Source organism: Hemitrygon akajei, chromosome 4 (assembly GCF_048418815.1).
Source record: "Hemitrygon akajei chromosome 4, sHemAka1.3, whole genome shotgun sequence".
Classification (NCBI taxonomy): Eukaryota; Metazoa; Chordata; class Chondrichthyes; order Myliobatiformes; family Dasyatidae; genus Hemitrygon; species Hemitrygon akajei.
In genome coordinates, this window is record NC_133127.1 from 35,840,577 (window position 1) to 35,867,609 (window position 27,033).

Below are 27,033 nucleotides of genomic sequence, written 5' to 3' on the forward strand. Positions count from 1 at the left end.
AATGTTAGCATTAATTTCAAGAGGACTAGATTATAAAAAGAAAGAATGTAATGCTGATTGGTCAGACAGTGTTTGGAGTATTGTGAACAGTTTTGGGCCTGTTATCTAAGAAAGGACTTAGTGGCATTGGAATGGGTCCAGAAGAGGTTCACAAGAATGATCCTGGGAATGAAAGGGTTAAAGTATGAGGAGCGTTTCATGGCTCTGGGCCTGTACTTGCTGGAGTTTAGAAGAATGAGGGGTATCCCATTGAAACCTATGGAATATTGACAGGCTTAGATAGAGTGGACGTGGAAAGGATGTTTCCTGTAGTTGGGGAGTGTAGGACCAAAGAGCACAGCCTCAGAATAGAGAGGTATCCATTTAGGACAGATGAGGAGGAACTTCTTTAGCTAGAGCTGAGGAATCTGTGGAATTCACAGCCACAGATGACTGTGGAGCCCAAGATATTGGGTGTATTTAAAGCCAGGTTGAAAGGTTCTTGATTAGTGAGGGCATCAAAGGTTACAGGGAGAATGGGATTGAGAGGAATAATAAATCAGCCATGATGTAATTGCTGAGCAGATTCGATGGATTCTGCTCCTCTGTCTTATGGTCGTATGCCAATAGTGTGCCTGCCGGTCAGCAGCCTGAGCTTGGACAATGTTTGGTATTGGAGTGACGGATTCAGTGTATTTACTGAGTCTTTGAAACAGGCCCAGACGAAGTCAGTACCACATCCTGTGAACTGTGATAATGTAGTGCTGCCCAGGAAAAATTGCTGAGCAGCTCAGAATACACTACAGCATTTTAACCACACAATCTGGTTTACGTATAAAGTAACTCATAAATATGTAAACACTTTCCTCCATTCTCTAACAAGTGACTAAAACATAGTCTGGTTTTTCCTTCTCATTTTAACCAACAAATGCGTAAGAAGTTTAAAGTTTGAATGGCCTGAGCCCGTGCTGTTGGCTGTGTAATGGATGTACACTGGATGAATATGAATGGAGCAAAAGGAAATGCAGTGAGTGAATGCTGATGATTTATGTTGCATCTTTCTGCATCATCCTCAGGAACAGTGCTCTTTCAGCTGGGACTGGGGCCCGTCCTTCCCTACACAAGGCATTTGGAAAGATATACGGATTGAGGCTTACGACATCTGCCACTTGACGTATCTCACGGCAACCTCTGTTTATGGTATGGGTATTGCCAGTTTCTCAATGAGGTTTGAAGCCAGTTTTTCTGTTTGAGTTTATTTAAGCTATTTAGTTGTTCCAAATTACTGAATAGCAAAAAATAATTAAGCCCGAGAGCCACCAAGGCCTTTGACTTACTATGGCAAAGATGGCATGCCCAGCTGGCCTTACAGAATCTAACCCATGAACATCTGGTGACTGGCATCTAAATTGGGAGAGCTGTTTGAGATCCTGGCCAACTAATGCCCTGATGTGTTGTTGGTAACCATGTTTTTTAGATTCATCTGCCTGTGTTCAACACTGTATTTTCTTCCTCTTTGCTGCTTAATTTTTCATCGCTATTCGCAACTGGATAGTGTAACCACTGTAGTTTGTCCTTTCCTCTTTTATTCTCCTTGTCTCACCAACTCCATCACTCTATCTCTATGCCCTCTCCCCCGCCTTCTCCCTCTCTTTACCACCCACACATTCCTACCACTGGTTCTCCTCTCCACCTTCCTCCCCTATCAGTTTCATCTTCTTCAGCTGCTTGCTATTTCCATCTATCCTCTCCCAGCATCTTATATCATTCCCACTATACCCCACCTGCCTATCACCACCCCCACCCCATGGATCCACCTGTCAGCTCTCGCCCCTCTTTGTTTTCAACCCTGATGAAGGTTCTTGACCAGTATACGAAACCCCTGCTGTCCATTTCCCTCCATAGATGCTGCCTGACCTGCTGTGTTCCTCTAGCACTTTGTCTGTTGCTCACAACTGAATGTGAAAGGTATGCAGATCTTTGAATCAATTCATTTGATAGTGTAATCTGTAACATGCTGCATGTGCTTAGCACAGATTGTAGAACTATGTTGTGTAGGCTAGCACTTATTGTGAGGTGTCAGGTCTGATACTGTAAGATCCTGAGGGGGCGTGACATGGATGGAGAGTCGATGGTTCTTATTATGACAGGTCTTAGAACAAAGGTTTATGGTTAAATGCCCATTTGTAGCTGGGCAAAATTATTTCCTTCACAAGTCTTTGAAACTCTTCCTTGTGGTAGTGGAAGCAGAAACTTTGACAGTCAAAGTCAAAGCTTATTGTCACGTGAATTCACAGACAGATAAGGAAGCATAATGTGACCAGTCAGCTCATGGAGTCTGCTCCACCATTCCATCATGGCTGATTTATTCTCCCTCTCAACCCCATTCTCCTGCCTTTTCCCCATGACCTTTGATGCCCTTACTAATCAAGAACCTATCAGCCTCTACTTTAAATATACTCAAGCGGCCTCCACAGCTATCTGTGGCAATGAATTCCACAATGCAGCACCACCTGGTTAAAGAAACTTTTCCTTATATTTGCTCTAAAGGGATGTCTTAGTATTTGTTGATATGCCCTCTGGTCCTAGACTCCCCCACTATAGGAAACATCCTCTCCACACCTATTCTATCTAGGTCAGGGGTGTCAAACTCATTTTAGGTCATGGGCCGGATTGAGCAAAATGCAGCTTCATGCGGGCCGGATCAGTCGGACGCGTGCGAACGCAGCTTTTGTTGCCTCCGTTTTTTCAGCCTGCTCTCATGTGTCTCAGTCTCTGCTATAACTACAAAGTGTTTCACTTTACAAATTCCGTTTCTTATGAAGAAGACTGCTGAGCAAGACTGCCGAATAAACACTAAAAACCCTGAAAACCTGGTACCTGGATAAACTCAGCATTAGCCATATCATACGCCATAGGCGCTTTGATTACTGAGGCCAGCTTTAATAGTAATTAGATATTATCTCGCGGGCCAAAGATAATTCCACCGCGGGCCGGATTTGGCCCGCGGGCCTTGAGTTTGACATATATGATCTAGGTCTTTTAATACAGTATTCAAGATTACAACATAGTTGCAATGAAAAATTTCCTTGCAGCAGCATCACCTAGCATGAGAAACACAGCATTCACAATAGAAATAAAAACTATATACAATTTTTGCAAGAAAGAAGAGAATTGGAACAAAAAATAAACTCCATTGTAGTGCAAAGTGGTGATATTGTTGCTATATTGACGTAGTGATTAGGGTTGTACAGATTGGTTCAAGAACTGGAAGTGCTCACTCCTGATTTTACCGGGTTTGGGCCTAGGTTCCAGTACAATGGAAAATGACTAATCACAAAATGAGCTTTTTCATGAATAAATATTGTTGAATTGTTACCAAAGTAGCCAAATTTGCCAGTATAAAGAAATGTATTTGTTTGCATCTACAGATAAGACAAAACAGAAGTGGTCTGTGGAAATAGAGAGCTTTTTTGATATTGTTTCCTCAATGCCGGTTGAAGGTGAATTGACTGCCAACATTCCCTCTCTACACACACATCAAATTTACAAAATACTGCTTGGGAAGGGAAAAGAGAGCAGCAGTAAAGTCAGACTGTACATTAATCAGGTAAGATGTTTATTATTGGATGCATGATTTGGGAAAATGAACCTTATTAGATCACAATATTAGCCTGTGAAGATTAGCAATAGTGAAATGGCAGTGGTATGCCGTCGGCTTCAACATTTCAGAATTTGCAACTGGTGCCCATCGTGGGAATCCATGTTCACTGTTCACTGGGGATCCTTTATTTAGAACTGAGGCTGGTGACTATCATATTGATCAGCTGCAGCACCTAGATGGCTTTAGGGTAGTAATGATTCTTTCTCTTTGTTCCTCTGTATCAGAATCAGATTTAATACCACTGACTCATACAATGTGAAATCTGTTGTTTTGCGGCAGCAGTACAGCTCAAAGCCATAAAAATTAATATAAATTATGTACAAAACAAACAGTGCAAAAATAAAGCAAGGTACTGTTTATGGATGCATGGGACAATCAGGAATATGATGGTTGAGGAGAAGAAACAGTCCCCTAACTGTTGAGTGTGTGTTTTCAAGCTTCTCTACTAGAAGAAGGGGCCATTTCCTGGGTGCTGAGGTTCCTTCATGATGGATGCTATCTTTTTGAGCCACCACCTCTTGAAAATGAATCTATGGCTACTTCTTGAGCTACAGGCTGATTTTCTGTCACAGTGCTGACTGTTTCAGTGATGATTGTATCTCATGTTTTCAAGTGCCAAGGCAATAGCTGTCATCCAGATTGTTGGAGGGGTGAAGTGTGTATATAGTCTATAGCATTGTTTGTAATGTCTGTACATCAGAATAACCAAAAGGTTCACGTTATGTTTTTACTGAATAAGGAAGAGAGACTTGCCAACATCACCAGCAGATCCTGTTCTACTGTGAATTACTTGTATGTCAACAATTCCTTATTTTCTTTCATAATGCTTACATTATCACACTGGCTGTAGCACTGTGGTCTCAGGCATGAAGCTGTTGGTAGGATCAATATGGCAAGAACCCGTCACTAGAAAGCTGGATAAACCATTGAGAGGGAAAGGGGACACTAGCAAGGGTAGAAAGAGGCATGTGTGGGGGCACAGAGGCTAGTTTGAGCAGATGGACTGAATACTGAGTTTCTTTGTCCTGATGAATTGAGCACAAACAAACACCCAGCATGAAATACCAGCTCATGGAACTTTGTGTCAGGAGTGGTCAAAGCAAACACAGACACTATTCCTTCTTGCTGAAGTCTGGTCACAATGTCAGATTTATTACTGTGGTTGGGCGCATCATTCTTGATTAGAACGCGTAGATGCATAAAGTTATAATCTCGCCACATTCACCTTTTTTTCCAGAATGCACCTATTCATCCTTGGTGGCCCCATGGATATGGCAATCAGACTGGTTACAACATGACTATAGCTGTCACTGTCGAAGGAGAGTATCACATTGAAAAGTCCATCATGGTCAGCTAATGTTATTTGAATATTTAAAAAAATTTTCATAGTCTGTTGGGTGAGGTTTTGTGAAAGCTTTTGATGAATATAATCTTTCTCTGAGTGAACACATTTTAAAGTACAATACTTTGGTCATCAATCAGTAAATCAGTTTTGACATTTTAATTTCATTTTCTGATATAGGAAAAGAAGTAATTCCCAAATCAAACTCTCGATTGTAACACTCTCAACAGTTAAAGTCTAGGACATAACCAAGGCAGAATCAGAATCAGGTTTAATATCACTGAGATATGTTGTGAACTTTGTTGTTTTGGGGCAGCATTACATTGCAATACAGTGGATTCCATTTAATTGTTTCACATCAGGACCAGTATATTTTTGCCCAGTTAAGCAGCTGCCCCAATTTGTTGAAGTTTCATGGAAATAGTTCAAAGGTATAAAAATCATAAACTACTGTTCAACTGAGTACAGTACAAATTTATGTATTTAAATGAAATACAAAGCAAGTTAGAACACTACTAATTCCTCTACAGTACCATAAAACTGTGTATTAGTTCCTAATAGTTTTTGATGCAGGAATTCATCTGCCATGTTCTTGTGATTGACTGTAAATGAATAAAATCAGCTCAGATACCTAGTGCAAATAATGGACTGCCTTCATACAGTTCTTTTGACAATTAGATCCTCCAAATCTTCATTTTCATTGCAACATTCAAGGTTATAGTTGATACCTTGAAATTCTTCATAATTCCTAACTTGTTGAAGTAGTGAAATTGTTTTGTTTTTATTTTCACTCCTGGCTGTTTCTGGCCTGAATGCTTGAAACTGTGGTGAATAAAACAGTTCCAAGTTGTCTGACTGCTTATTTCTCGCCAACTATCAGTGACAAAAAATCACTTCTTTTTGACACAACTGACGCTATTTTTAAAAAAACTGATTGCTCTAAGCACAGTGTATTGTCTAGGCAAGTACAACACAACTGGCGCTAATTAGAAACTGTACGGCAACAGTCTCCTGTCCCAGTTAAGTGGCATAGTGCCCTAAATAAACAAAGGGACCCGGGCTATTTTCTTGATGTAGATTTTGTTCTTTAAGAGTTGTCCCAAATATATTGGCTGCCCCAATTAACCAATGGTCCAATTACCTGGAATCCACTGTACATAATAAAAAACTATAAATTATAGTAAGAAATATGTACATCGATTAGGATCAGTGTACGTTCCCTAAACTTACCCTTCCTGAAGTCCACAATCAATTCCTTGGTCTTACTGACGTTGTGTATGAGGTTGTTATTGTGACACCACTCAACCAGCTGATGTATCTCGCTCCTGTACTCCTTGTCACCATCTGAAAATCTGCCAACAATAGTTCTGTCATCAGCAAATGTGTAGATGGCGCTTGGGCTGTGCCTAGCCATACCGTTGTGGGTGTAGAGGGAGTAGAGCTGTGGGCTAAGCAAACACCCTTGAGGTGTGCCAGTGTTGATGATCAGTGTCAATAATCATGTTTTATGTTTTGGACAAGTGAGTTTTGGTGACACAATTAGGAGTACCAAGTGTAGAAAGTGTGTACACCAATTAAATACTCAGCAATTTAGGTTTGTGCTTGGTAGTCCCAACTATAAGTCACCATAACTCACCAGTCCAAAACATAAATGAAGATTATTGACTATTGACACTACAGAACTAAAACAGGCCCTTCAGCTCATCTACTCCATGGCAAACTGTATTGCCATCTTGTCCCATTGATCCTCACCTGGATTCATTGTCCAACAGATCACAGCTCTTCAAGTTCTCCCAGGTAGCTTTGAAGTATAACGTGGGCTTTTACAGCACCATTTCAAGCTGTCAGTTCCACTGTTCTTTGATTGTAATATATTTTGCATTCTTCCTTCTCACTCTTCCACATCTTATTTCAAATTTGCTAATTGATCTTTCAACCAAATAATACATTAACCTGCCTGCTTTTAACATCTTTGTGTGAATCAGTAGAAGATAATCCTGTTGCAGCGACATGGTTGAGATTTGAACTTTAACTTGGCTGTGGGGGATTCATGAATCAGTCTTCTAAATCTTGTAAGGAACTAGTTTGAAATTATGTTATGTTCTATAACAGTTATCAAATTGATAATTGTATTCCATTTTTGAACCAGTTGAGACTTTTCAAATTGTTTTCTCCAGGTCTATTTTAGGACTGTAGAGCTGATTCAAGAACCTGTACCAGGATCTCCTGGTTTAAGCTTTTATTTTAAAATCAATGGGCTCCCTATATTCATCAAAGGTTCGAACTGGATTCCTCCAGATGCATTTTTGGACAGAGTGACATTTGATGTGTAAGTTTTAAAACAATTTCAAGGTGAATATTAACTGTAACATTGCTAATTTAAATAAATGTAGCAAGGTCAGCAGGTTGGGCAATGTGTGTGGAAAGAGAAACAATTAACATTTTAGGTTGAAGGCCCTTCATCAGAACTGGAATAGAGAAAATTAGTATCAAGCTGCATCAATGTACAGATGGGACAACAGGGGTATCTGATGGGTTTAGACCAGGGTTGTTCTGGGAATAAACTATAAATATGGCCATCTGGTTGATGGGTTAATGGAAGTAATTAAAGAAAGAAACCATGTCCTATGGTCATAAAAGCTGTAAAATTATGTTGATCCCTGAGGATGCAGCACGCACAGACTGAGGTAGGGTTCTGTTGGGTATGGCTCAGATAACTAGGCTCTGTGCGATTTAAAAATCAGGCCATGGGTCAAATAACCAGGCTCAATGCATTGTAAACATTAGGGCTTTGGCATTTCAGCAAAGGGATAGATTTCTAGAGGAGCCAATGATTTTAGTTTTTTAGTTGGATCAAATACATTTTTAAGTATTTGATTTTCAATATGTTCTACTCTACTTATTACTGCCAAAAGTTCAAAGTAAAATTTATTATCAGAGTACATGCATATCACCAGATACAACCCTGAGATTCTTTTTCCTGCAGGCATACTCAGCAAATCTATAGAACAGTAACTGTAAACATGATCAATGGACAATGAACTATACAAATGTGGATATAAATGAATAGCAATAAATAATGAGCATGAAATAAGATAAAAGAATCCTTACACAAGTGTAGTTATTTCCTTTTGTTCAAGAGCGTGATGGTTGAGGGGTGGTAATTGTTCTTGAACCAGATGGTTTGAGTCCTGAGAACCCTGTATGTAGAAACATAGAAAATCTACAGCACCATACAGGCCCTTTGGCCCGCAAAGTTGTGCCGAACACGTCCCTACCTTAGAAATTACTAGGCTTACCTATAGCCTTCTGTTTTTCTATGCTGCATTACCTATCCAAAAGTCTATTAAAAGACCCTCACATCATGCAGGATTAACTGCTCTCCCACCCCTGCTTAGTCTCTACGTGGGTTTGGTTTGTTTGAGTAGCAGCTACACTGCTCATAATCCTCCAAGTGTGATCTGACCAATACTTTATAAAGCCTCATTATCATTGAGATACTTGACATGAAGTTTGTTGTTTTGCAGCTGCACTACAGTACAAAAACAAAAATTACTGTGAATTATAAACTAAAATAGTGCAAATTAAAAGGAATAACAAAGTAGTGGTCAAGGGTTTATCAGTGGCTTAGAAATCTGATGCTTGAAGATTGTTCCTGAACTGTTGGGTGTGGATCTTCAGGCTCCTGCACCCCCTCTCCCTAATGATAGCAATGGAAAGAGTGCATGTCTGGGACAGTGAGGGATAGAAGAGTTGAATTCCAGCAGGCTTCACCCCTGTCATGGACGGCTCTGTAAGACATCTTGCTTCCTTTGAACCTGATGTCAACAAGCAGCTTGAGTAATTGTTCTGTAAAATCTCTGCCTTTGTCAATCATTGAGGATAAATCCAACTCTCTTATATTTTCTGTGACCTCTATTTTGTTGCATCAATTGTTGTATTTGCCTTCCTTGTTTCCACTCCAGACTTGTGAGTTCTGAGTGAGCTCATGAGAGCAGCTTGGGATCTGCAGACCGTACCACAGATGGGTCAGGAGGTGCTTGATAGGTGGATACCATGTAAGATGGTGCACTCCTTCCATAAATTAGATTGCAAAGAAAATTTATGAGTATGCTGTCAGGACTTGAGGGCTTGGATTATCAGGGGAAGTTGGGCAGGCTATGACATTATTCCCTGCAACGTAAGAGACTGAGAAAAGACCTTATAGATTTGTTTTAATTATGGGGTGTAGATCAGGTAAATGCACGCAGTATTTAAAATTTGAAGACATAGGTTTAACCTATGTTATAGGTTAAACCTAAAGACATAGGAACCTGAGGGGAAATTTCTTAATGCAAAGGGTGGTGAGTATTTTGAATAAGTGCCAGAGAAAGCAGTTGAGATGAGTTCAATATCAGCAATTACATGATATTTGAATAAGTAAGTGTATAAGAAAGGTTTAGAGGAATATGGGCTAAATTAGGCAGATGCAATTAGCTTGGGTAAATGGGGCAATTGGACTGAAGGGACTGTTCGTATGTTGTGTGTCTACAACTGGGAAACAACTGTTTTGGACCTCTCAGCAAAGGAGGACTAAAAGATTGATTAAGAAAGACAAGATAATACAAGGGGGTGACTGGCAAGAAACACAAAAAGGGACTTTAAGAGCTTCTTCGAAAGTGTAAAAAGAAGACTGGTAGGGGCAGATAGGGGTCCTAATGGGGACTAAATAAATGGCAGAGGAATAAAGCGACAACTTCATCTCTGTCTTTAAAGAATTAGATGCAACAAACTTGCCAGGAATATTAGAGAACCAGAGGTTTAACAGGGAATGAGGAAGGAAGTGTTCATGAAATTACACCAGAGAAGTTAGTGAGCTTAAAGACAGAAAAATCCAAAGGCTCTGTAACTCTACATCTCAGAGAAGGCTTTAGCAAACACTGGTTATCATCTTACAAAATTCTTTAGATTAAATACATCTTGGAAAAATATGAAATTATCATCTTTGCACAAGATAGAAAAGCAGTGTTTTTTTAATAGTGAGAGACTGGGTCCTATTAATGTTCAAAGGGATCTGATTGTACTGGTATTGAGAAGGCCAACATACAGGTGCAACATGTGATTAGAAGTCAATTTCCACAAGGAAGGAAGGAAGTCTCATTGCCATTACGTGGGATAATGATGAAATTGCATTGGAGTATTGTGGAAAGGATGAGAAATGTGTCTAGGAAAATTTCATGAGAGTCCTGCTCAGGAGGGCACAATACCAGACCTTCTCTTAGGGAATGGGGCAGGGCAGGTAACTAAAGAGGCAGTCAGGGAGCACTTTGGCTCAAGTGACCATAACTGTATTAGATTAAGAGTAATGGAAAAGGATAGGACAGGTCCACGGATTAGGATACTAAACTGGAACAGGGCTAATTTTGGGAGAACTAGGCAGGATCTAACACAGGTCAGTTTCTGTTTAGAGAGAAAGGAATAAATAGCAAGTGGTTGGCTTTTAAGAGTGTATTATCAAGAGTCCAGGAGCAGCGTGTTCTTGTTAAGAAGAAGGGTAAACCTGGTATATTAGGGAACTTTGGCTGACAAGATATTGAGACTCTGGTCAAGAAAAAGAAAGACGCGTACATTGAGTTTAGGAGGTTGGGGAGGATGAATTGCTTGACTGTGAAAAGATTAAGAACACTATTAAAAGAGAAACCAAAAGAGTAAAATGGGTATCTGATGGATCCAGCAGGGAAGATCAAAGAAAACCCCAAGAGCTACATGAAGAGTAAAAGGGTTGCAGGGAAGAGAATAGGTCCCCTTGGAGATCAGCAGGGCATTGAGGGCAGCCTATGTCTTGAGCTGTTGAATATGGATATGAGTGGGATTTTTAATGAATAGTTCTCCTTGGTGTATACTGAAGAGAAAATAGTGGTTGCTCAAGAAATAATGGAAACAAGTGGTGATGTTTCAGAGGACATTTATATTACCAGGGAGGATGTATTTGCAGCTATACAGCACATTAGGTGGATAAATCCCCAGGATATGAATAAATTTATCTTGCTTAACAAGATAAAATCCCATGGCATTACAGGAATGAGACTGGCATGAATAGAGAAATGGCTGACAGGCAGGAGGCAGTGAGTGGGAATAAAGGAGGCCTATTCATTTTGGTAAAAGGAACAAAAGTGAAGACTATTATCTAAATAGGGTGAACATTCAAACATCAAAGTGCAAAGAGACTTAAGGGGCCTTGTGCAAGACACCCAGAAGGTTAATTTACTGGTTGACTCTGTGGTAAAGAAGGAAATTATCTCAGAAAGAATGTGTTGTCATTGGAGAGAGTCCAGAGGAGCTTCACAAGAATGATTCCGGGAATGAAGGGGATGACATATGAGGAGCCTTTGACAGTTTTGGGCCTGTACTCACTGGAATTTAGAAGAATGTGTGGAGGAGGGGGTGGAATCTCATTGAAACCTACTGAATGTTGTAAGGACTAGATAAGGTAGATGTGGATAGAATGTTTCCTATGTAGGGGGTGTCCAGAATTAGCGGACACAGCCTGAAAATTGAAGGGTGACCCTTTAGAACAGAAGTAGGAGGATTTTTTTGGCCAGAGAGTTAGTGAATCTGTGGAATGATCTGCCATAGACAGCTGTGGAGGACAAGGCCGTGGGTATATTTAAAGTGAAAATTGATAGTTTCCTGATTGTTCAGGGCATCAAAGGATATGGTGAAAAGGCAGGTGTATGGGGTTGAGTGGGATCTGGGATCAGCCATGATGGAATGGTGGAGCAGACTCAGTGGGCTGAATGGCCTAATTCTGCTCTTATGTCTTGTATTATGGAGTGCATCCTCGCACTTTGCGAGTGACTAGAGGAGAAATTGCAGAGGCCTTTGCAGTGATATTTGCTTCATTGTTAGCCACTGTGAAATTCTCAAGGACTGGAAGGTAGTTAATGTTCCATTCTTTAAGAAGGTTAGCAAGGACAAGTTAAGGAATTGTAGGCCAGTCTGTCTCAATCATTAGTGTGGAAGTTACGGAAGAAATTCTGAAAGGACAGGATCTACTAACACCTTAATATCCGGAGTCTGATTGATAGATAGATAGATAGATAGATAGATACTTTATTCATCCCCAAGGGGAAATTATTGTGAGGAATCAGCTGGTTTTGTGAATGGATGCTGCCAGGACTAAAGGGCCTGAGTTATAGGGAAAGGTTGGCCAGGCTCTGTTTTTACTTCTTGAAGCATGGGAGAATGAGAGCTGACTTTATAGATGTTTATAAAATCATGAGGAGTATACATGAGGTGGATGGGAGCAGTCTTTATGCCAAGGTAGAGGCATTCAGAACTAGACGGCATAGGGTAAGAGGTGGAAGACTTGAGGAGAATGTTTCTCCTTGCAGAGGGTGGTAGGTATATAGAATGAGTTACCAGAGGAACTGGTTGAAGCAGATGCAGTTGTATTATTTAAGAAGCACAAGATAAGCACATGCAGGGGCGGAGCTTAGAGGGCTCTGGGCCAAATATAGGAAATTGGGATTAGATGGGTGGACATTTTGGTTGGCATGGACTCGTTAGGCTGAAGGGCCTATATCTGTGTTGTATTGATCTATGACTCTTCTTATAATTCAGGTCCTCCAATCCTTGCAACGTCCTTATGAATATTTTCTGCACCTTTCTAGCCTAATTGCATCCTTCCTGTCCTATGGTGGCCAGAACTCTTCACAATATAAGATTAATATTTAGGAAGCATAAATGTGAGTAACAGAATCATTATCATTTGCTTATAATACTGAAATGCAGGGAGGAACTCAGGAAACAATCACTGAGCACTTTGTTAGAATGTGGGCTGATAAGTCTAGAACTGAGTGGTCTAGTAAAACCTGAAATGTACATTGGTGAATCAGTACTCTTAATTTTTTGCAGCTTGATTATACTATTGACAACAGCTTGCATCATTTTGCTGATGATTAAGATAGGCTAATTGGATGATAATTGACTGGATTGAATTTACATACAGTACTTGTTGGATAGATTGACATGTTGTAACCGCACTGGAACTATTGAATAGAGGAGCAACTAGTTCTAGTGTGCTGGTCTTCTGTACCACAGCTGGGATGTTATCAAGTCCTTTAGCCTTCCTGCATCCAGTGCACTCAGCCATTTTATTGAAGTCATCTGGAATTGCCTGAAACTGGGCTTATGCATCCCTTGCTGCTGGGAGAATCAGTTCTTTTCCACTTGTATGGGACTTTACAGATTTAGCAATGAGCAATGAGATGCAGTGTGAAGCATGCAGATCATCAGTGTTTTGTTGTGAAGTGCTGGCAAACATGTTTTGAAGTGTTTTGTGTTTTTGTAAGTTTTCACAAAGTGATTGAAAATAAATCCAGTTCCTGTTTGCTTTTCCGACACCTCCCTACCCTTTCTTGATCTTTCTGTCTCCATCTCTGGAGATGGCTTATCTACTGATCTGTACTATAAGCCCACCAATTCTCACAATTGGTGTACCCGGAGTATTCCTCTTCCCACCCTGTCTCTTGCAAAAATGCCATCCCCTTCCCACAATTCCTCTGTCTCCACTGCATCTGCTCTCAGGATGAAGCTTTTTATTCCAGGACGAAGGAGATGTCTTCCTTTTTTAAACAAAGGGACTTTCCTTCTTCCACCATCAACTCTGTTCTCAAACGCATCTCTCCCATTTCCCACACATCTGCCCTCACCCCACTCGGGATAGGGTTACCCTTGTCTTCACCTACCACCCCATCAGCCTCCAGGTCCAACATATAATTCTCCATAACTTCCGCCACTTCCAATGGGATCCCACTACCAAGCACATCTTTCCCTCCCCCTCCCTGCTTTCTGCAAGGATCATTCAGGGCCCCAGACAGTCCTTCCAGGTGAGGCGACACTTCACCTGTGAGTCGGCTGGTGTGGTATACTGCGTCCGGTGCTCCTGGTGCGGCCTTTTATATATTGGTGAGACCCAACACAGACTGAGAGGCCGTTTCGCTGAACTCCTACACTCTGTCCACCAGAGAAAGCAGGATCTCCCAATGGCCACACATTTTAATTCCATGTCCCATTCCCATTCTGATATGTCTATCCATGGCCTCCTCTACGGTCAAGATGAAGCCACACTCGGGTTGGAGGAACAATGCCTTATATTCCGTCTGGGTAGCCTCCAACCTGAACATTGACTTCTCTAACTTCCTTTAATGCCCCTCCTCCCATTCTTACCTTAGCTCTGATTTATTTATTTTCCCCCCCTCCCCTTTTTGTTCTCTCTCTGTCCATCACTCTGCCTGTTCTCCATCTCCCTCTGGTGCTCCCCTCCCCCTTTCTTTCTCCCTAGGCCTCCCGTCCCATGATCCTTTTCCTTCTCCAGCTCTGTATCCCTTTTGCCAAACACCTTTCCAGTTCTTAGTTTCACCCCAACCCCTCCGGTCTTCTCCTATCATTTCACATTTCCCCCTCCTACTTTCAAATCTCTTACTATCTTTTCTTTCAGTTAGTCCTGACGAAGGGTCTCGGCCTGAAACGTCGACAGTGCTTCTTCCTATAGATGCTGCCTGGTCTGCTGTGTTCCACCAGCATTTTGTGTGTGTTTCCTGTTTGCTTTATCAAAGTATTCTCTTCAAATGTTCAAGGAGCTTGGATGGTTTTGTTGCCTTATTTGGTTGCTTGGTGCTAGTATCAATCCATATTTCAGATACTCCACACTATATTGTTTACACTTGATTTTCATTTGGTCTGTTTCTGCCGTTTTTGTTACGGAGTAATGACCACAGTCATTTGCTTATTGTTTAAGTCCTACTTCAAGCTCTGCAATCAATAAAGGGGAAACTTATGATGTCATCATAGCTTAGGCAAGTCAGATACGAGAGAAAATCTGCAGATGCTAAAAATCCAAGCAACACACACAAAATGCTGGAAGAACTCAGCAGGCCAGACAGCATCTATGGAAAAGAGTAAATTGTTGACATTTCAAACTGAAATCCGGATGAAGAGTCTTTGCTTGAAACATCGATTATTTACTCTTCCATAAATGCTGCCTGGCACGCTAAGTTCCTCCAACATTTTATGTGTGTTGCCTGCCTCAAGCAAGACCTGAATCTTTGCCTGAAAGTACATAAAGTAGGGCAGCAATATCTTGGTTGGGCCGTGGGCTAGAGAAATGTGGTGAAAACCATTCGAAAGGGCCAATTCTGAAATTTAACCATTGAATGCCATACCCTAATTCACAGGAATTGCATCATTGCGTTATTAGAGTATGGGAATGGTGCCAGCTAAGTAGTGAATAGCAATAATGTGTGGGCTAGGCCCTGGAATAACACTATTTCTTCAGTCCAGATTTCTCATGAATGTATATTACCAAAACGTTACATTGCTTTTCAATAAATATAATGCACTTCAAGCAAAGTCTAAGAGAACAAGGGATGAGGTGATCATACTGAAGATCAAATGCTTATAATAAGTAATTTATTTCTTAAGTTAGACCTGTAATCCTTCAAATGTCCCCCTTGCTACCAAGTTTTCCCCCCCCCCACTGCTACCCCCAGGGAGTGGGAGACAATATCGCCCATTTTGGGAGCGCCTGATTTAGAGTCTAATGTATTTTTGCAGATGTGCATCAGCGATCTATTTATGCTGAGTTATTAAATGTGTCCTAATACTTCCTTGTTGTGAAATTAACAGATTACAGAACTTGTTACAGTCTACAGTTGATGCCAATATGAACACTCTAAGGGTATGGGGAGGAGGCATTTATGAACAAGATGAATTTTATGAGCTGTGTGATAAATTGGGGATCATGGTAAGAAAATTACTGTTTTTCTTTATTTGAGTACCTGACCAAGGTGCTCAGAATCCTAGAATCAGATAAGATTAGCTTTAATGATCACATTTACATCAAAACACACAGTGAAATGCATTGTTTGCGTCAATGACTAACACAGTCCACACCACGCTCACAGCTTCCTAACCCTAACCTGTAAAGCTCTGGAGTATGGGAGAAAACCTGAGGACCTGGAGGAAACCCATGCAGTCACGGAGAGAACGTACAGAGAGCAATGGAAATTGAATCCCGAATGGTGAATACTGGCACTGTAAAGTGTTGTGCTAACCGCTACACCACCACTGCCAAGCAGCACACAGGGACAATGTCTGGCCATGCCTGTGCGAGCTCCTTGAGGGTAGCCTTCCTCCCACCTCTTCCTCAAGCTCTGTAGTTTCTCCCACTGAGAATCTGTTAATTTCCTTTTTTTGAATGACTGAATCTGCTTCAGCTCCCTTCCAGTGTAAATCACAGGTCATCTCTTTCACTGGTTCTTTTGCCAGTTCCTGTAAACATGTGTCTCAATCTTTCCAGCTGTGGAAATTCATTTTGTCCAAACCCTTAGTGATTTTTATCAAATCTGCTCTCAGTCTGTCGGCTGCAGGGCCAGCTTCTCCAATATATTACATCACTGGGCGCACTCTTCTACCCCCTAGGACTTTCTCATGTGCTGACCAGAAGTAGCTGCAGTACCCTGATTACAATCTCACTCATACTATGTGGAGGTTCAACAAAATTTCCTTCTTTTTGTACACTATCTTTATTATTAAGCTCTGAATTCTTTCTGACTTTTTGGAACATAGGATAGTACAGCACAGGAACAGACCCTTCGGTTTATAATATCTGTGCCAACCATTATGCCAATATAAACTAATTCCATTTGCCCGCACAGGGTTTCTATCCCTTCATTTCTCTCACTGTTTCATGTTTTGTCTAATGCTGCTTGAACACTGAAATTGTATCTGCTTCCACCACTTCTGGCTGCATGTTCCAGGCACCTACCACTCTCTATGTGAAGAAAAAAGCTTGTTTCATAAATCTATAAATCTGTTTCATAAATTCCCCCTTTTCAGCTTAAAACCATGCCCTCTAGTATTTGAATTTTCAATCCACTCTACTATCTACAAAACCTGGTGCACACCTGGATCTCTGTTCCACCATCCACTTTAGAAATGCCTCCCTTAGATACAGTTATCTTTATTGTTCTTCCAACCATAATGTATCACTGTGTGCGTTCTGCCCATTACATCAAGTTGTCCATGTCTGCCTGAAGTGTGTACTTGTCATTGTGCAATATGCTTACTGTGTTCTCGTAATCCGCAAATTTCGAAATGGTAATTGGTCTTGGTGTATTGTTGTCACGTGTGCTAAGACACAGTGAAAAACCTTTGTTTGCATGCCATCCAGACAGATCGTTCCACACATAATGGTGCTCTGTGCCCTCAATTACTCATTATTTATAAAAATCAAGAACCACACTGGTGCTTGTCCAGGTCCTTGGACATCAGTGAATAACTTAGTCCATCTGGAAACTGACTGTCCTCCAATAATTCTGCTGCTTCCAATGTAGGTTTCCTATCCCTGCTGTCACTACCTCACTGTATTCAAGTTTACTGACAAGTTTCCTTCGTGGCACATCCCAAAGCAGGCTTTCAGGTCAGATTGGGAATCAAATTCTATTTTCAAGTTTTGGGACATTGAAAGATGAGCAAATGTGGAAGGTTATTACTTGTTTTGACGAGAATGTTGTTGTTCTTGAATTAATGCTTATCATCTAACCTTGAGCAAGAGTCACTGAACTCTAGAAATTGTCTTTGTTCAGAGTGCTTTGAACCGAAATTGAAGATTGCAGCTCCTTATCAGCGAATAGCCTTTCACCCTTGTCCATTCTGTAATCATGGCCAGATATGCTTGAAGATCTGATTCTGAAATTTGTTACCGGAGCTGACCACAGGGGCTAATGAAAGTGAGCTTTAACCAGTACTCTGCCTTTTTCCTCCATGTCTTTTTTAGATCTGGCAGGATTTCATGTTTGCTTGTGCACTTTATCCAACCAACAAAAAGTTTGTTGATTCAGTCAGGGGAGAAATTGTTCACCAGGTAAGGGGAAGAAATTATTTACTGCTTCAATTTAAATATTCTTTTAAAATGTGATGTTATTTGTATTATTTACTGCTAACTATAATGTCTGAAGAGGAGTCAAGCCATTGCTTCTCTAATTTTGATAATACAACAAGCCCCTTACCATTTGCCTGGATGTAGTGATTACATTATTGCTGTTGCAGAGCTATTGATACCCAGTATCAGCAGGACACTGGAGCAACAAACAGTTAGATGGAGGAACACAGTGGGTTGAGCAGTATTTGTGGAAGGAAAGGAAACGTTGACACTTCGGGTCCAGTCCTAATGCAAGATTTTGACATGAAACACGATTCCTTTCCTCCCACAGATGCTGCTCGACCTGCTGATTTCCTCCAGCAGATTGTTTGTTGCTCCCCACCATCTGCAGTACCTTGTGGCTTCATCAGCAGAACAGTACTGGCCCATTGAAGTTGTACCAATTCTTTACAGAGCAGTTTCCATTCCAAATCAGGTTAAGCTCTATTCCACAGTTGTATGAAGAAGCTTGGGTTTGTGCTTCCGGTAGTAGCAAGAGGTACAAAAGTATTCCATAGACCATAAGATATATGAGCAGAATTAGGCCCTTTTGCCCATCAACTCTGCTCCGCTATTTCATCATGGCTGATCCATTTTTCCTCTCAGGCCCAATTTCCGGCCTTCTCCCGGTATCCTTCATGCCCTGACCAATCAAGAATCCATCAACCTCTGCCTTAAATATACATTAAGACTTGGCCTCCACAGCTGCCTGTGGCAAAGAATTCCACAGATTCACCACTCTCTGGCTAAAGAAATTTCTCCTGATCTCCATTCTAAAAGGATGATTCTCTATTCTGAGGCTATGTCCACTGGTCTTGGACACTCCCACCAGAGGAAACATCCTCTCCACATCTACTCTATCAAGGCCTTACGCCATTCAATAGAACTCAGTCAGGTAACACGTCTTTCTTCTGAATCGCAGAGCTATCAAGTGCTCTTCATATAACAACCCATTCAATGCTGGTATCATTTTTGTGAGCATCCTTCGAACCCTCTTCAGTTTCAGAACATCCGTTTCTAAGATCCGGTACCCAAAATTGCTCACCATACTCCAAGTGAGGCCTCACCAGTGCTTTATAAAGCCTCAACATTACATCCTTGCTTTTATATTCTAGTCCTCTTGAAATGAATGCTAATGTTGCATTTGCCTTCTTCACCACAGACTCGACCTGCAAATTAACTTTTAGGGAATCATGCACAAGAACTCCCAAATCCCTTTGTGGCTCAGAATTTTGTATTTTCTCTCCATTTAGAAAATAGTCAGCCCTTTCATTTCTTCTACCAAAGTGCATGACCATACACTTCCTGACACTGTATTCCATCCACCACTTCTTTGCCCATCCTCCCAATTTGTCTAAGTCCTTCTGTAGCCTCTCTGCTTCCTCAAAACTACCTACCCCTCCACCTATCTTCAGATATTGTCTTGGATTGGTTGTTGAACAAAAGTCCTACCTCTTCTGGTGGTTGTGAAATATCAGAAGTCATTATTTGTCGAAGAAGAGGAAATTCTGTTTAGCTTCCCTGCTTAGGAGTCCCCCAGAGACCCGTTCTTTTGGTCTTGAGCCTCTATATTTTGCCCGTTGGTGAGACCACCATCTTTTGCACATGAGCAAGCACACGAATGCACAATGATACTAATACACACGTGCACACAGTTGTGTAGACATGGACTCACATGCATACACACACACGGATTATCTCTGGAGGGGCAGTGACGGACTCTGGGTGAGCTACAGCAGCTTTCAAAGACAAGATCTACTGCTTCCATTTCACTGCCTCCTTCACTCTTTTTCACCTTCAGTTATTTGTTGCTCTTTTAATCATCTTCCTTTTCCTGCACCACCTTGCCTTCACCTCATTCTTTATCCCTTTAACCCTCCTTCCCACTGTTGTAAATTTAAAACTGTCATTATTGTTCTTAATCTCTATAATCCCATATAACCTTATAACAATTACAGCACGGAAACAGGCCATTTCGGCCCTTCTAGTCCGTGCCGACGTTTACACTCACCTAGTCCCACTGACCAGCACTCAGCCCATAACCCTCCATTCCTTTCCTGTCCATATACCTATCCAATTTTACTTTAAATGACAATATCGAACCTGCTTCTACCACTTCTACTGTAAGCTCATTCCACACTGCTACCACTCTCTGAGTAAAGAAATTCCCCCTCGTGCTACCCTTAAATTTTGCCCCCTAATTCTCAAATCATGTCCTCTTGTTTGAATCTCCCCTACTCTCAATGGAAAAAGCCTATCCACGTCAACTCAATCTATCCCCCTCATTATTTTAAATACCTCTATCAAGTCCTCCTTCAACCTTCTATGCTCCAAAGAATAAAGGCCTAACTTGTTCAGCCTTTCCCCGTAACTTAGGTGCTGAAACCCAGGTAACATTCTAGTAAATCTCCTCTGTACTCTCTCTATTTTGTTGACATCTTTCCTATAATTTGGTGACCAGAACTGTACGCAATACTCCAAATTCGGCCTTACCAATGCCTTGTACAATTTTGACATTACATCTGTTACGTTCCCCAGTAACCGGGTGACTTATCAGCAAAGATAGGTAGGTCCGCTGAAGCCTGATGCTACTATTTTCAAACGTTTTTATTTATAAAGGGGCACAAACGTATGGTTAATACAAAACATTCAGATCATATACGTCGTCACAACTCAATCTAAAGCACAGGTATAGTAATAATCAATCAGAAATAAGCTCTATCGTTGTCTAGGGGTAATGTAGATATATATTGTTTACTGGATATCTAAAAGTCTTTTGCGGTCACTGCAGTTCCACCAGCTGCCGTCGTTGTGGTGTCGCGTTGGTGCACTTTTGTTAGAAAGAGAGAGAGAGATGGGATGAAACAGTTACCCGACCGGTTTTCCAACCTGGAGGAGTTCGGTTTGTCGGAGCCTCGTTGGGGGAACGAACGCTCATCTGTGGCCTCCCCTGTAGCTAAGCCGTTCTTCCGTTGTGGGGTCGCCAATCCCAGGCAAGAAAAAGACGCACACGAACCCCACCACTGGCTGTCGCTATCAAAACGCTATCGCAGGATTTCTAGCGTGTCTTCTGGTGCGTCTGAAGGGGTCGTCCCCCCCAGACCCTCTTTTATACGTCCTCACGGGATCGCAGGTGTCAATCTCTCTTTCAACCAGCCCACGTTGCCCGAGGGCTTTACACGTGGTCTTCATGAGACAATAGTCAGAGTCACTTTATTCTGCTTCCCGGGGGAACGTGGTCTTCCGCACGTCTCCCTCTCTCTTAGGTCATTTGACCCCCCCTTGACTAGGGCTCTTGCGAATCTCACAAAGGAGGGGGCTGGGGTCATAACACATCCAACTCCTATACTCAATGCTCTGATTTATAAAGGCCAGCATACCAAAAGCTTTCTTCACCACCCCATCCACCTGAGATTCTACTTTCAGGGAACTATGCACCATTATTCCTAGATCACTCTGTTCTACTGCATTCTTCAATGCCCTACCATTTACGATGTATGTCCTATTTTGATTATTCCTACCAAAATGTAGCACCTCACATTTATCAGCATTAAACTCCATCTGCCATCGTTCAGCCCACTCTTCTAACTGGCCAAAATCTCTCTGCAAGCTTTGAAAATCTACTTCATTATCCACAACGCCACCTACCTTAGTATCATCTGCATACTTACTAATCCAATTTACCACCCCATCATCCAGATCATTAATGTATATGACAAACAACATTGGACCCAATACAGATCCCTGAGGCACACCACTAGTCACCGGCCTCCAACCTGACAAACAGTTATCCACCATTACTCTCTGGCATCTCCCATCCAGCCACTGTTGAATCCATTTTACTACTTCTGCTCCCCACCCCACATTCTTTGTTCCTCTGACTCTACGCTCTTATCCTTATTCCCAGTAATCCTGGCTACAGTCTGGGAATACTTCCCTTTGCCTTCCTGCCTGCTCTCCAAGCAGGGTTTGGGCTCATTCCTGACGCTGACTGAATTGAGATAGTAGCCAGTAATTCTCTGTTGCCTCAATGAAGTGCTGCTGTACTCTCCAAATGGAAGTTGTTTACTGAGCTTTATACGTGTGCTAGGGGAGTTCTAAAGGACCCAGTGTACTCTGTCAGCTGATGAGTAAAAATAAACCTGGCTCTGCTTCCCTGAGCAGATCCTATCCTTGAGGGTCACAGTTCTGGAAGTCACGGAGTGAGAGACTTTAAGTTCACCCCAATGATTATCCAGATTGAGAGGAGCTTCAACAGGAACAGGAATAATGGAAGTAGCACATTATAAAAGTGGCAGACAAATCCTAACCTGAAACAGCATACGGTATTGCAATACGGAATGATAATCATGTTGACTACTGACCACTTAAAGTTTGTGTTACTTTTTTGCACCCACAGTGTAGGACCAATGCTCGCATATTATAGAGCTTTACTTCAACATGAAGCTCCCTTTCTTTTCCCACTCTGCCTCCATCTGCCTTCCAGCCAAACATCTAAATGTACCAAGGGAAAGTCACCTGTTGGTTCAATATTGTTTTTTTTCCACTTTCACATATTCCTATCCACTACAGTTGCAGTCTTTAACTCTTTTTTCAGTTTCTAATTCTGTCTTTGACTACATTAAAATTTAAAACAAAAAGAAAATGTTGCAGCAGGTTAGGCAGCATTTGTAAAGAGAGAATAATGGAAGTATTGTCTCAAGTTGATGATCTATCATTAACTTCATAGACCTCAGTGTTAAAACTCTATTAATTCTTTTGTCACAGATACTGCTATTCTATTTTGTTTCAGATTTCCTACATTTCCACTTTTCTCTTTTGCATTTAAGATTGTTTGTTTTTGTCTTTAGATCCGGAGATTAAAATCCCATCCATCCATCATAATCTGGAGTGGAAACAATGAGAATGAGGCTGCACTTGCAGTTAACTGGTTCCATGTTTCACCATCAAACATGACATTGTACTTGGATGACTATGTACAACTCTATGTCAATACGATTAGAGAAATAGTACTTCAGGTAAGAAATATATTTAGACAGCTACTCGTTTACTTACTGGACACTGCCTGGCATCTAAGAACTGTTATCAAAAATTTAAATCTGTAAAAACATGTTTTAGGCTGCATAACCTGTTATGAATTTCTGAAAACATGAGGGACTAGTTTATCAGCATTTGTGTGTTTTCTAATTAAGGGACACTTTACTTCCTGGTTTATAGAATCTAAAGGCATGGGTATGAAGATAGATATATTGAATTGTAAATGAAAGCAGGAGGCGCAGTCAGTGTTTGGAAGAACAGGTACAAGAGGTTCTCCTCCAAACATCTTCCACCAATTGAGAACATACTGTAATCTATCCTCTAGTGTCTTTTTCCCCCAAACTTTGCAGTTTTCTATTTGATTCCTGGGCAACGTAAACTGTTGTAATGTAGAATATTGTAACTCCTCGGTGTCCTGTAGTCCCCTGGTTCCTCGGTGCTCTATTCAGTCACAAGGTGATCTACACCTGCTTCCCATTTCATTCACTGTTTTATCTGTATTCAACTATTAAATATAAGTTTTGAAATTTGATATTGTTCAAGTCTTTAAACATGCAAAAGTTGACAATGATTGTCGTAGGAGTAGGCTGTTAGAAAGAAGTTTACTTTCCTGATTATGTATTTTAAATCTCCAATATAACTTCCTGAATCAGTGTATGAAGCCAGGAAAGAGAGACTGAAAGCAGATACAAAGCAGCCTTGAAACTCAACGTCGACACAACCCTCCTCCTGAGTCCCCATTCTCCTCTCATCTGCTCAACTTCTCTTCCACTTGTCCTATTCTTCACTTTCCTTTCTTATCAGATTCCATAGTGAGACCAGCTTGGATGGCATGGACCAGCTGGGCCAAGGGGTATGCATGCATAATGTAGAATTATAAACTTACAAATTCACAAGTGAGCTTAGTAAATGCAGAAAAGTAGTAGTTTTTACAGATAGGTTTTAAACAGTTTGGGCTCAGTTCTTTGATTTTCCAATGTATGCAATTTTATTCAGCATTAAAAAGATTTTACCAGAATATGTTTCACCGCTCTTGTAGAACATAGAACATAGAATAGTACAGCACATTACAGGCCCTTCTGCCCACAATGTTGTGCCGACCCTCAAACCCTGCCTCCCATATAACACCCCACCTTAAATTCCTCCATATACCAGTCTAGTAGTCTCTTAAACTTCACTAGTGTATCTGCCTCCACCACTGACTCAGGCAGTGCATTTCTCGCACCAACCACTCTCTGAGTGAAAAACCTTCCTCTCATATCCCCCTTGAACTTCCCTCCCCTTACCTTAAAGGCATGCCCTCTTGTACTGAGCAGTGGTGCCCTGGGGAAAAGGCGCTGGCTATCCACTCTTATCTATTCCTCTTAATATCTTGTACACCTCTATCATGTCTCCTCTCATCCTCCTCCTCTCCAAAGAGTAAAGCCCTAGCTCCCTTAATGTCTGATCATAATCCATACTCTCTAAACCAGGCAGCATCCTGGTAAATCTCCTCCGTACCCTTTCCAATGCTTCCACATCCTTCCTATAGTGAGGCGACCAGAACTGGACACAGTACTCCAAGTGTAGTCTAACCAGAGTTTTATAGAGCTGCATCATTACATTGAGACTCTTAAACTCCGTCCCTCGACTTACGAAAGCTAACACCCCGTAGGCTTTCTTAACTACCCTATCTACCTGTGAGGCAACTTCCAGGGATCTGTGGACATGTACCTCCAGATCCCTCTGCTCCTCCACACTACCAAGTATCCTGCCATTTACTTTGTACTTGTGTAACAGTTTACAATTTATTACAACACCTACATCAGGATGCTGTTCATCAAATGCTGCTCAGCATTTAATACCATCATTCTCACAATCCTAATTGAGGAGTTGCAGAACCTGGGCCTTTGTACCCTCTGTAACTGGATCCTCGACTTCCTAACCAGAAGACCACAGTCTGTGCGGATTGGTGATAACTTATCCTTCTCGCTGATGATCAACACTGGCACACCCTAGGGGTTTGTGCTTAGCCCACTGCTCTACTCTCTATATACACATGACTGTGTGTCTAGGCATAACTCAACAACCATCTATAAATTTGCTGATGATACAACCATTGTTGGTGGAATCTCAGGTGGTGATGAGAGGGGGTACAGGAGTGAGATATGCCAACTAGTGGAGTGGTGCCACAGCAACAACCTGATACTCAATGTCTATAAGACAAAAGAGCTGATTGTGGACTTCAGGAAGGGTAAGATGAAGGAACACATACCAATCCTCATAGAGGGATCAGAAGTGGAGAGAGTGAGCAGCTTCAAATTCCTGGGTGTCAAGATCTCTGAGGATCTAACTGGGTCCCAACATATCAATGCAGTTATAAAGAAGGCAAGACAGTAGCTATACTTTATTAAGAGTTTGAAGAGATTTGGCATGTCAACAAATACACTCAAAAACTTCTATAGTTGTACCGTGGAGAGCATTCTGACAGGCTGCATCATTCTCTGGTATGGAAGGGCTACTGCACAGGACCAAAAGAAGCTGCAGATGGTTGTAAATCTAGTCAGCTCCATCTTGGGTACTAGCCTACAAAGTACCCAGGACACCTTTAGGGACACTCTCAGAAAGGCAGTGTCCATTATTAAGGACCTCCAGACCTAGGACATGCCCTTTTCTCAGGTAGGAGATACAGAAGTCTGAAGGTACACACTCAGCAATTCAGGAACAGCTCCTTCCCCTTTGCCATCCGATTCCTAAATGGACATTGAAGCTTTGGACACTACCTCACTTTTTAAAAAATATACATTATTTCTGTTTTTTGCACATTTAAAAAAATCTATTCAATATACATAATTGATTTACCTGTTTATTATGTTTTATTTTATTTATTATTATTTTCTCTCTCTCTCTGCTTGATTATGTATTGCATTGAACTGCTGCTGCTAAGTTAACAAATTTCACGTCACATAACCCTGATTATTAACCCATAACCCAAATTTCACGATAATAACCCTGATTCTGAAATGTAATTCTGACTGACTTTATTTATATTATGAATTTTACAGGGACTGGTTGTGTGCATCTGCAGTTTATTTAGCTCCTTTTATAAGACTCCACATCATTACTTTGCTGGGCATTTAAATCATAGGTAAATTAATTCCTGAGGGAAAATAAAGTTAAAGAACAGCATAAGCTGAATGGTAGAAATAAACACCAGCGGAGATTCAGTGCTCAGAGTCTTAGAGTTCTACAGCACAGAAATGTGCATGCCTGCCTTTTTGCCCATCTAGACTCATCACATTGACCTGTGTGAAGACCATGTTGTCAATAACTTGCCTATTTAAGTGTCTGTCTTAATGCTTCATAATCATAGTAATTGCATCTGATTTTATTATAATCTTGGACAGCACTTTCTAGGTACTAACTACTCTATCAACTACTTTCCCCTTAGTTTCTCTTTCAAAACTCCTTTCCCTCACTTTAGACCATAAGATATAGGAGCAGAATTAGGCCATGTAGCCCATCAAGACTACTGTGCTATTCAATCATGGCTAATCCTTTCCCCCCGTCCTCAGCCCCATTCCCCGGCCTTCACCCCATAACCTTTGATGCAGTGTCCAATCAAGGCCCTATCAAGCTCTGCCTTAAATACACCCAATGACCTGGTATTTAAGCGAAGTACACCCAACAAATCAACGACTTTAAATCTGGGTCCTCTTGTTTTTCCTACCACAGAAAAAAGATTCTGATTACGTACTTCTCTACCTTATATACTGTATGTTTCATTGCACTTCATTGCCAGGTCACCGACTGCCCCAAACGCTTAGCTTCCTATTGTCCAGGGAAAGCAAACCTAATCTCTTCCCATAGCTAAAACCTTCAAGTCCAGGCAACTTCCTGGTGAATGTCTTCTGCACTCTGTCCAGCAACTTAATCATATGCTTCCTTTTGCATGGAGTCTAGAAAATGCAGCTTAACCATGTTTTTGTAAAGTTGTAATGACACTTATCTTCTACGCTCCAACCTATGAAGGCAGTCATGTGCCCTCTTGACCACTCGTGTCTACCT

At 41.3% G+C, this 27,033-nt stretch overlaps 1 protein-coding gene across 2 annotated transcripts in view; it reads left to right on the plus strand.

Moving 5' to 3' along the window:
* The window catches only part of manba (mannosidase, beta A, lysosomal), a 63,324-nt gene that overhangs the window by 15,332 nt on the left and 20,959 nt on the right, over positions 1 to 27,033 (plus strand). The window contains exons 5-11 of one of the 2 annotated variants that reach the window (XM_073042323.1): positions 1,056 to 1,179; positions 3,411 to 3,589; positions 4,881 to 4,991; positions 7,163 to 7,314; positions 15,654 to 15,771; positions 17,806 to 17,892; positions 22,800 to 22,967. In XM_073042323.1, the coding sequence (XP_072898424.1) occupies positions 1,056 to 1,179; positions 3,411 to 3,589; positions 4,881 to 4,991; positions 7,163 to 7,314; positions 15,654 to 15,771; positions 17,806 to 17,892; positions 22,800 to 22,967 (939 nt within the window). The remainder of the gene's footprint in view (positions 1 to 1,055; positions 1,180 to 3,410; positions 3,590 to 4,880; positions 4,992 to 7,162; positions 7,315 to 15,653; positions 15,772 to 17,805; positions 17,893 to 22,799; positions 22,968 to 27,033) is intronic. The other variant, XM_073042324.1, reaches the window with a different exon arrangement.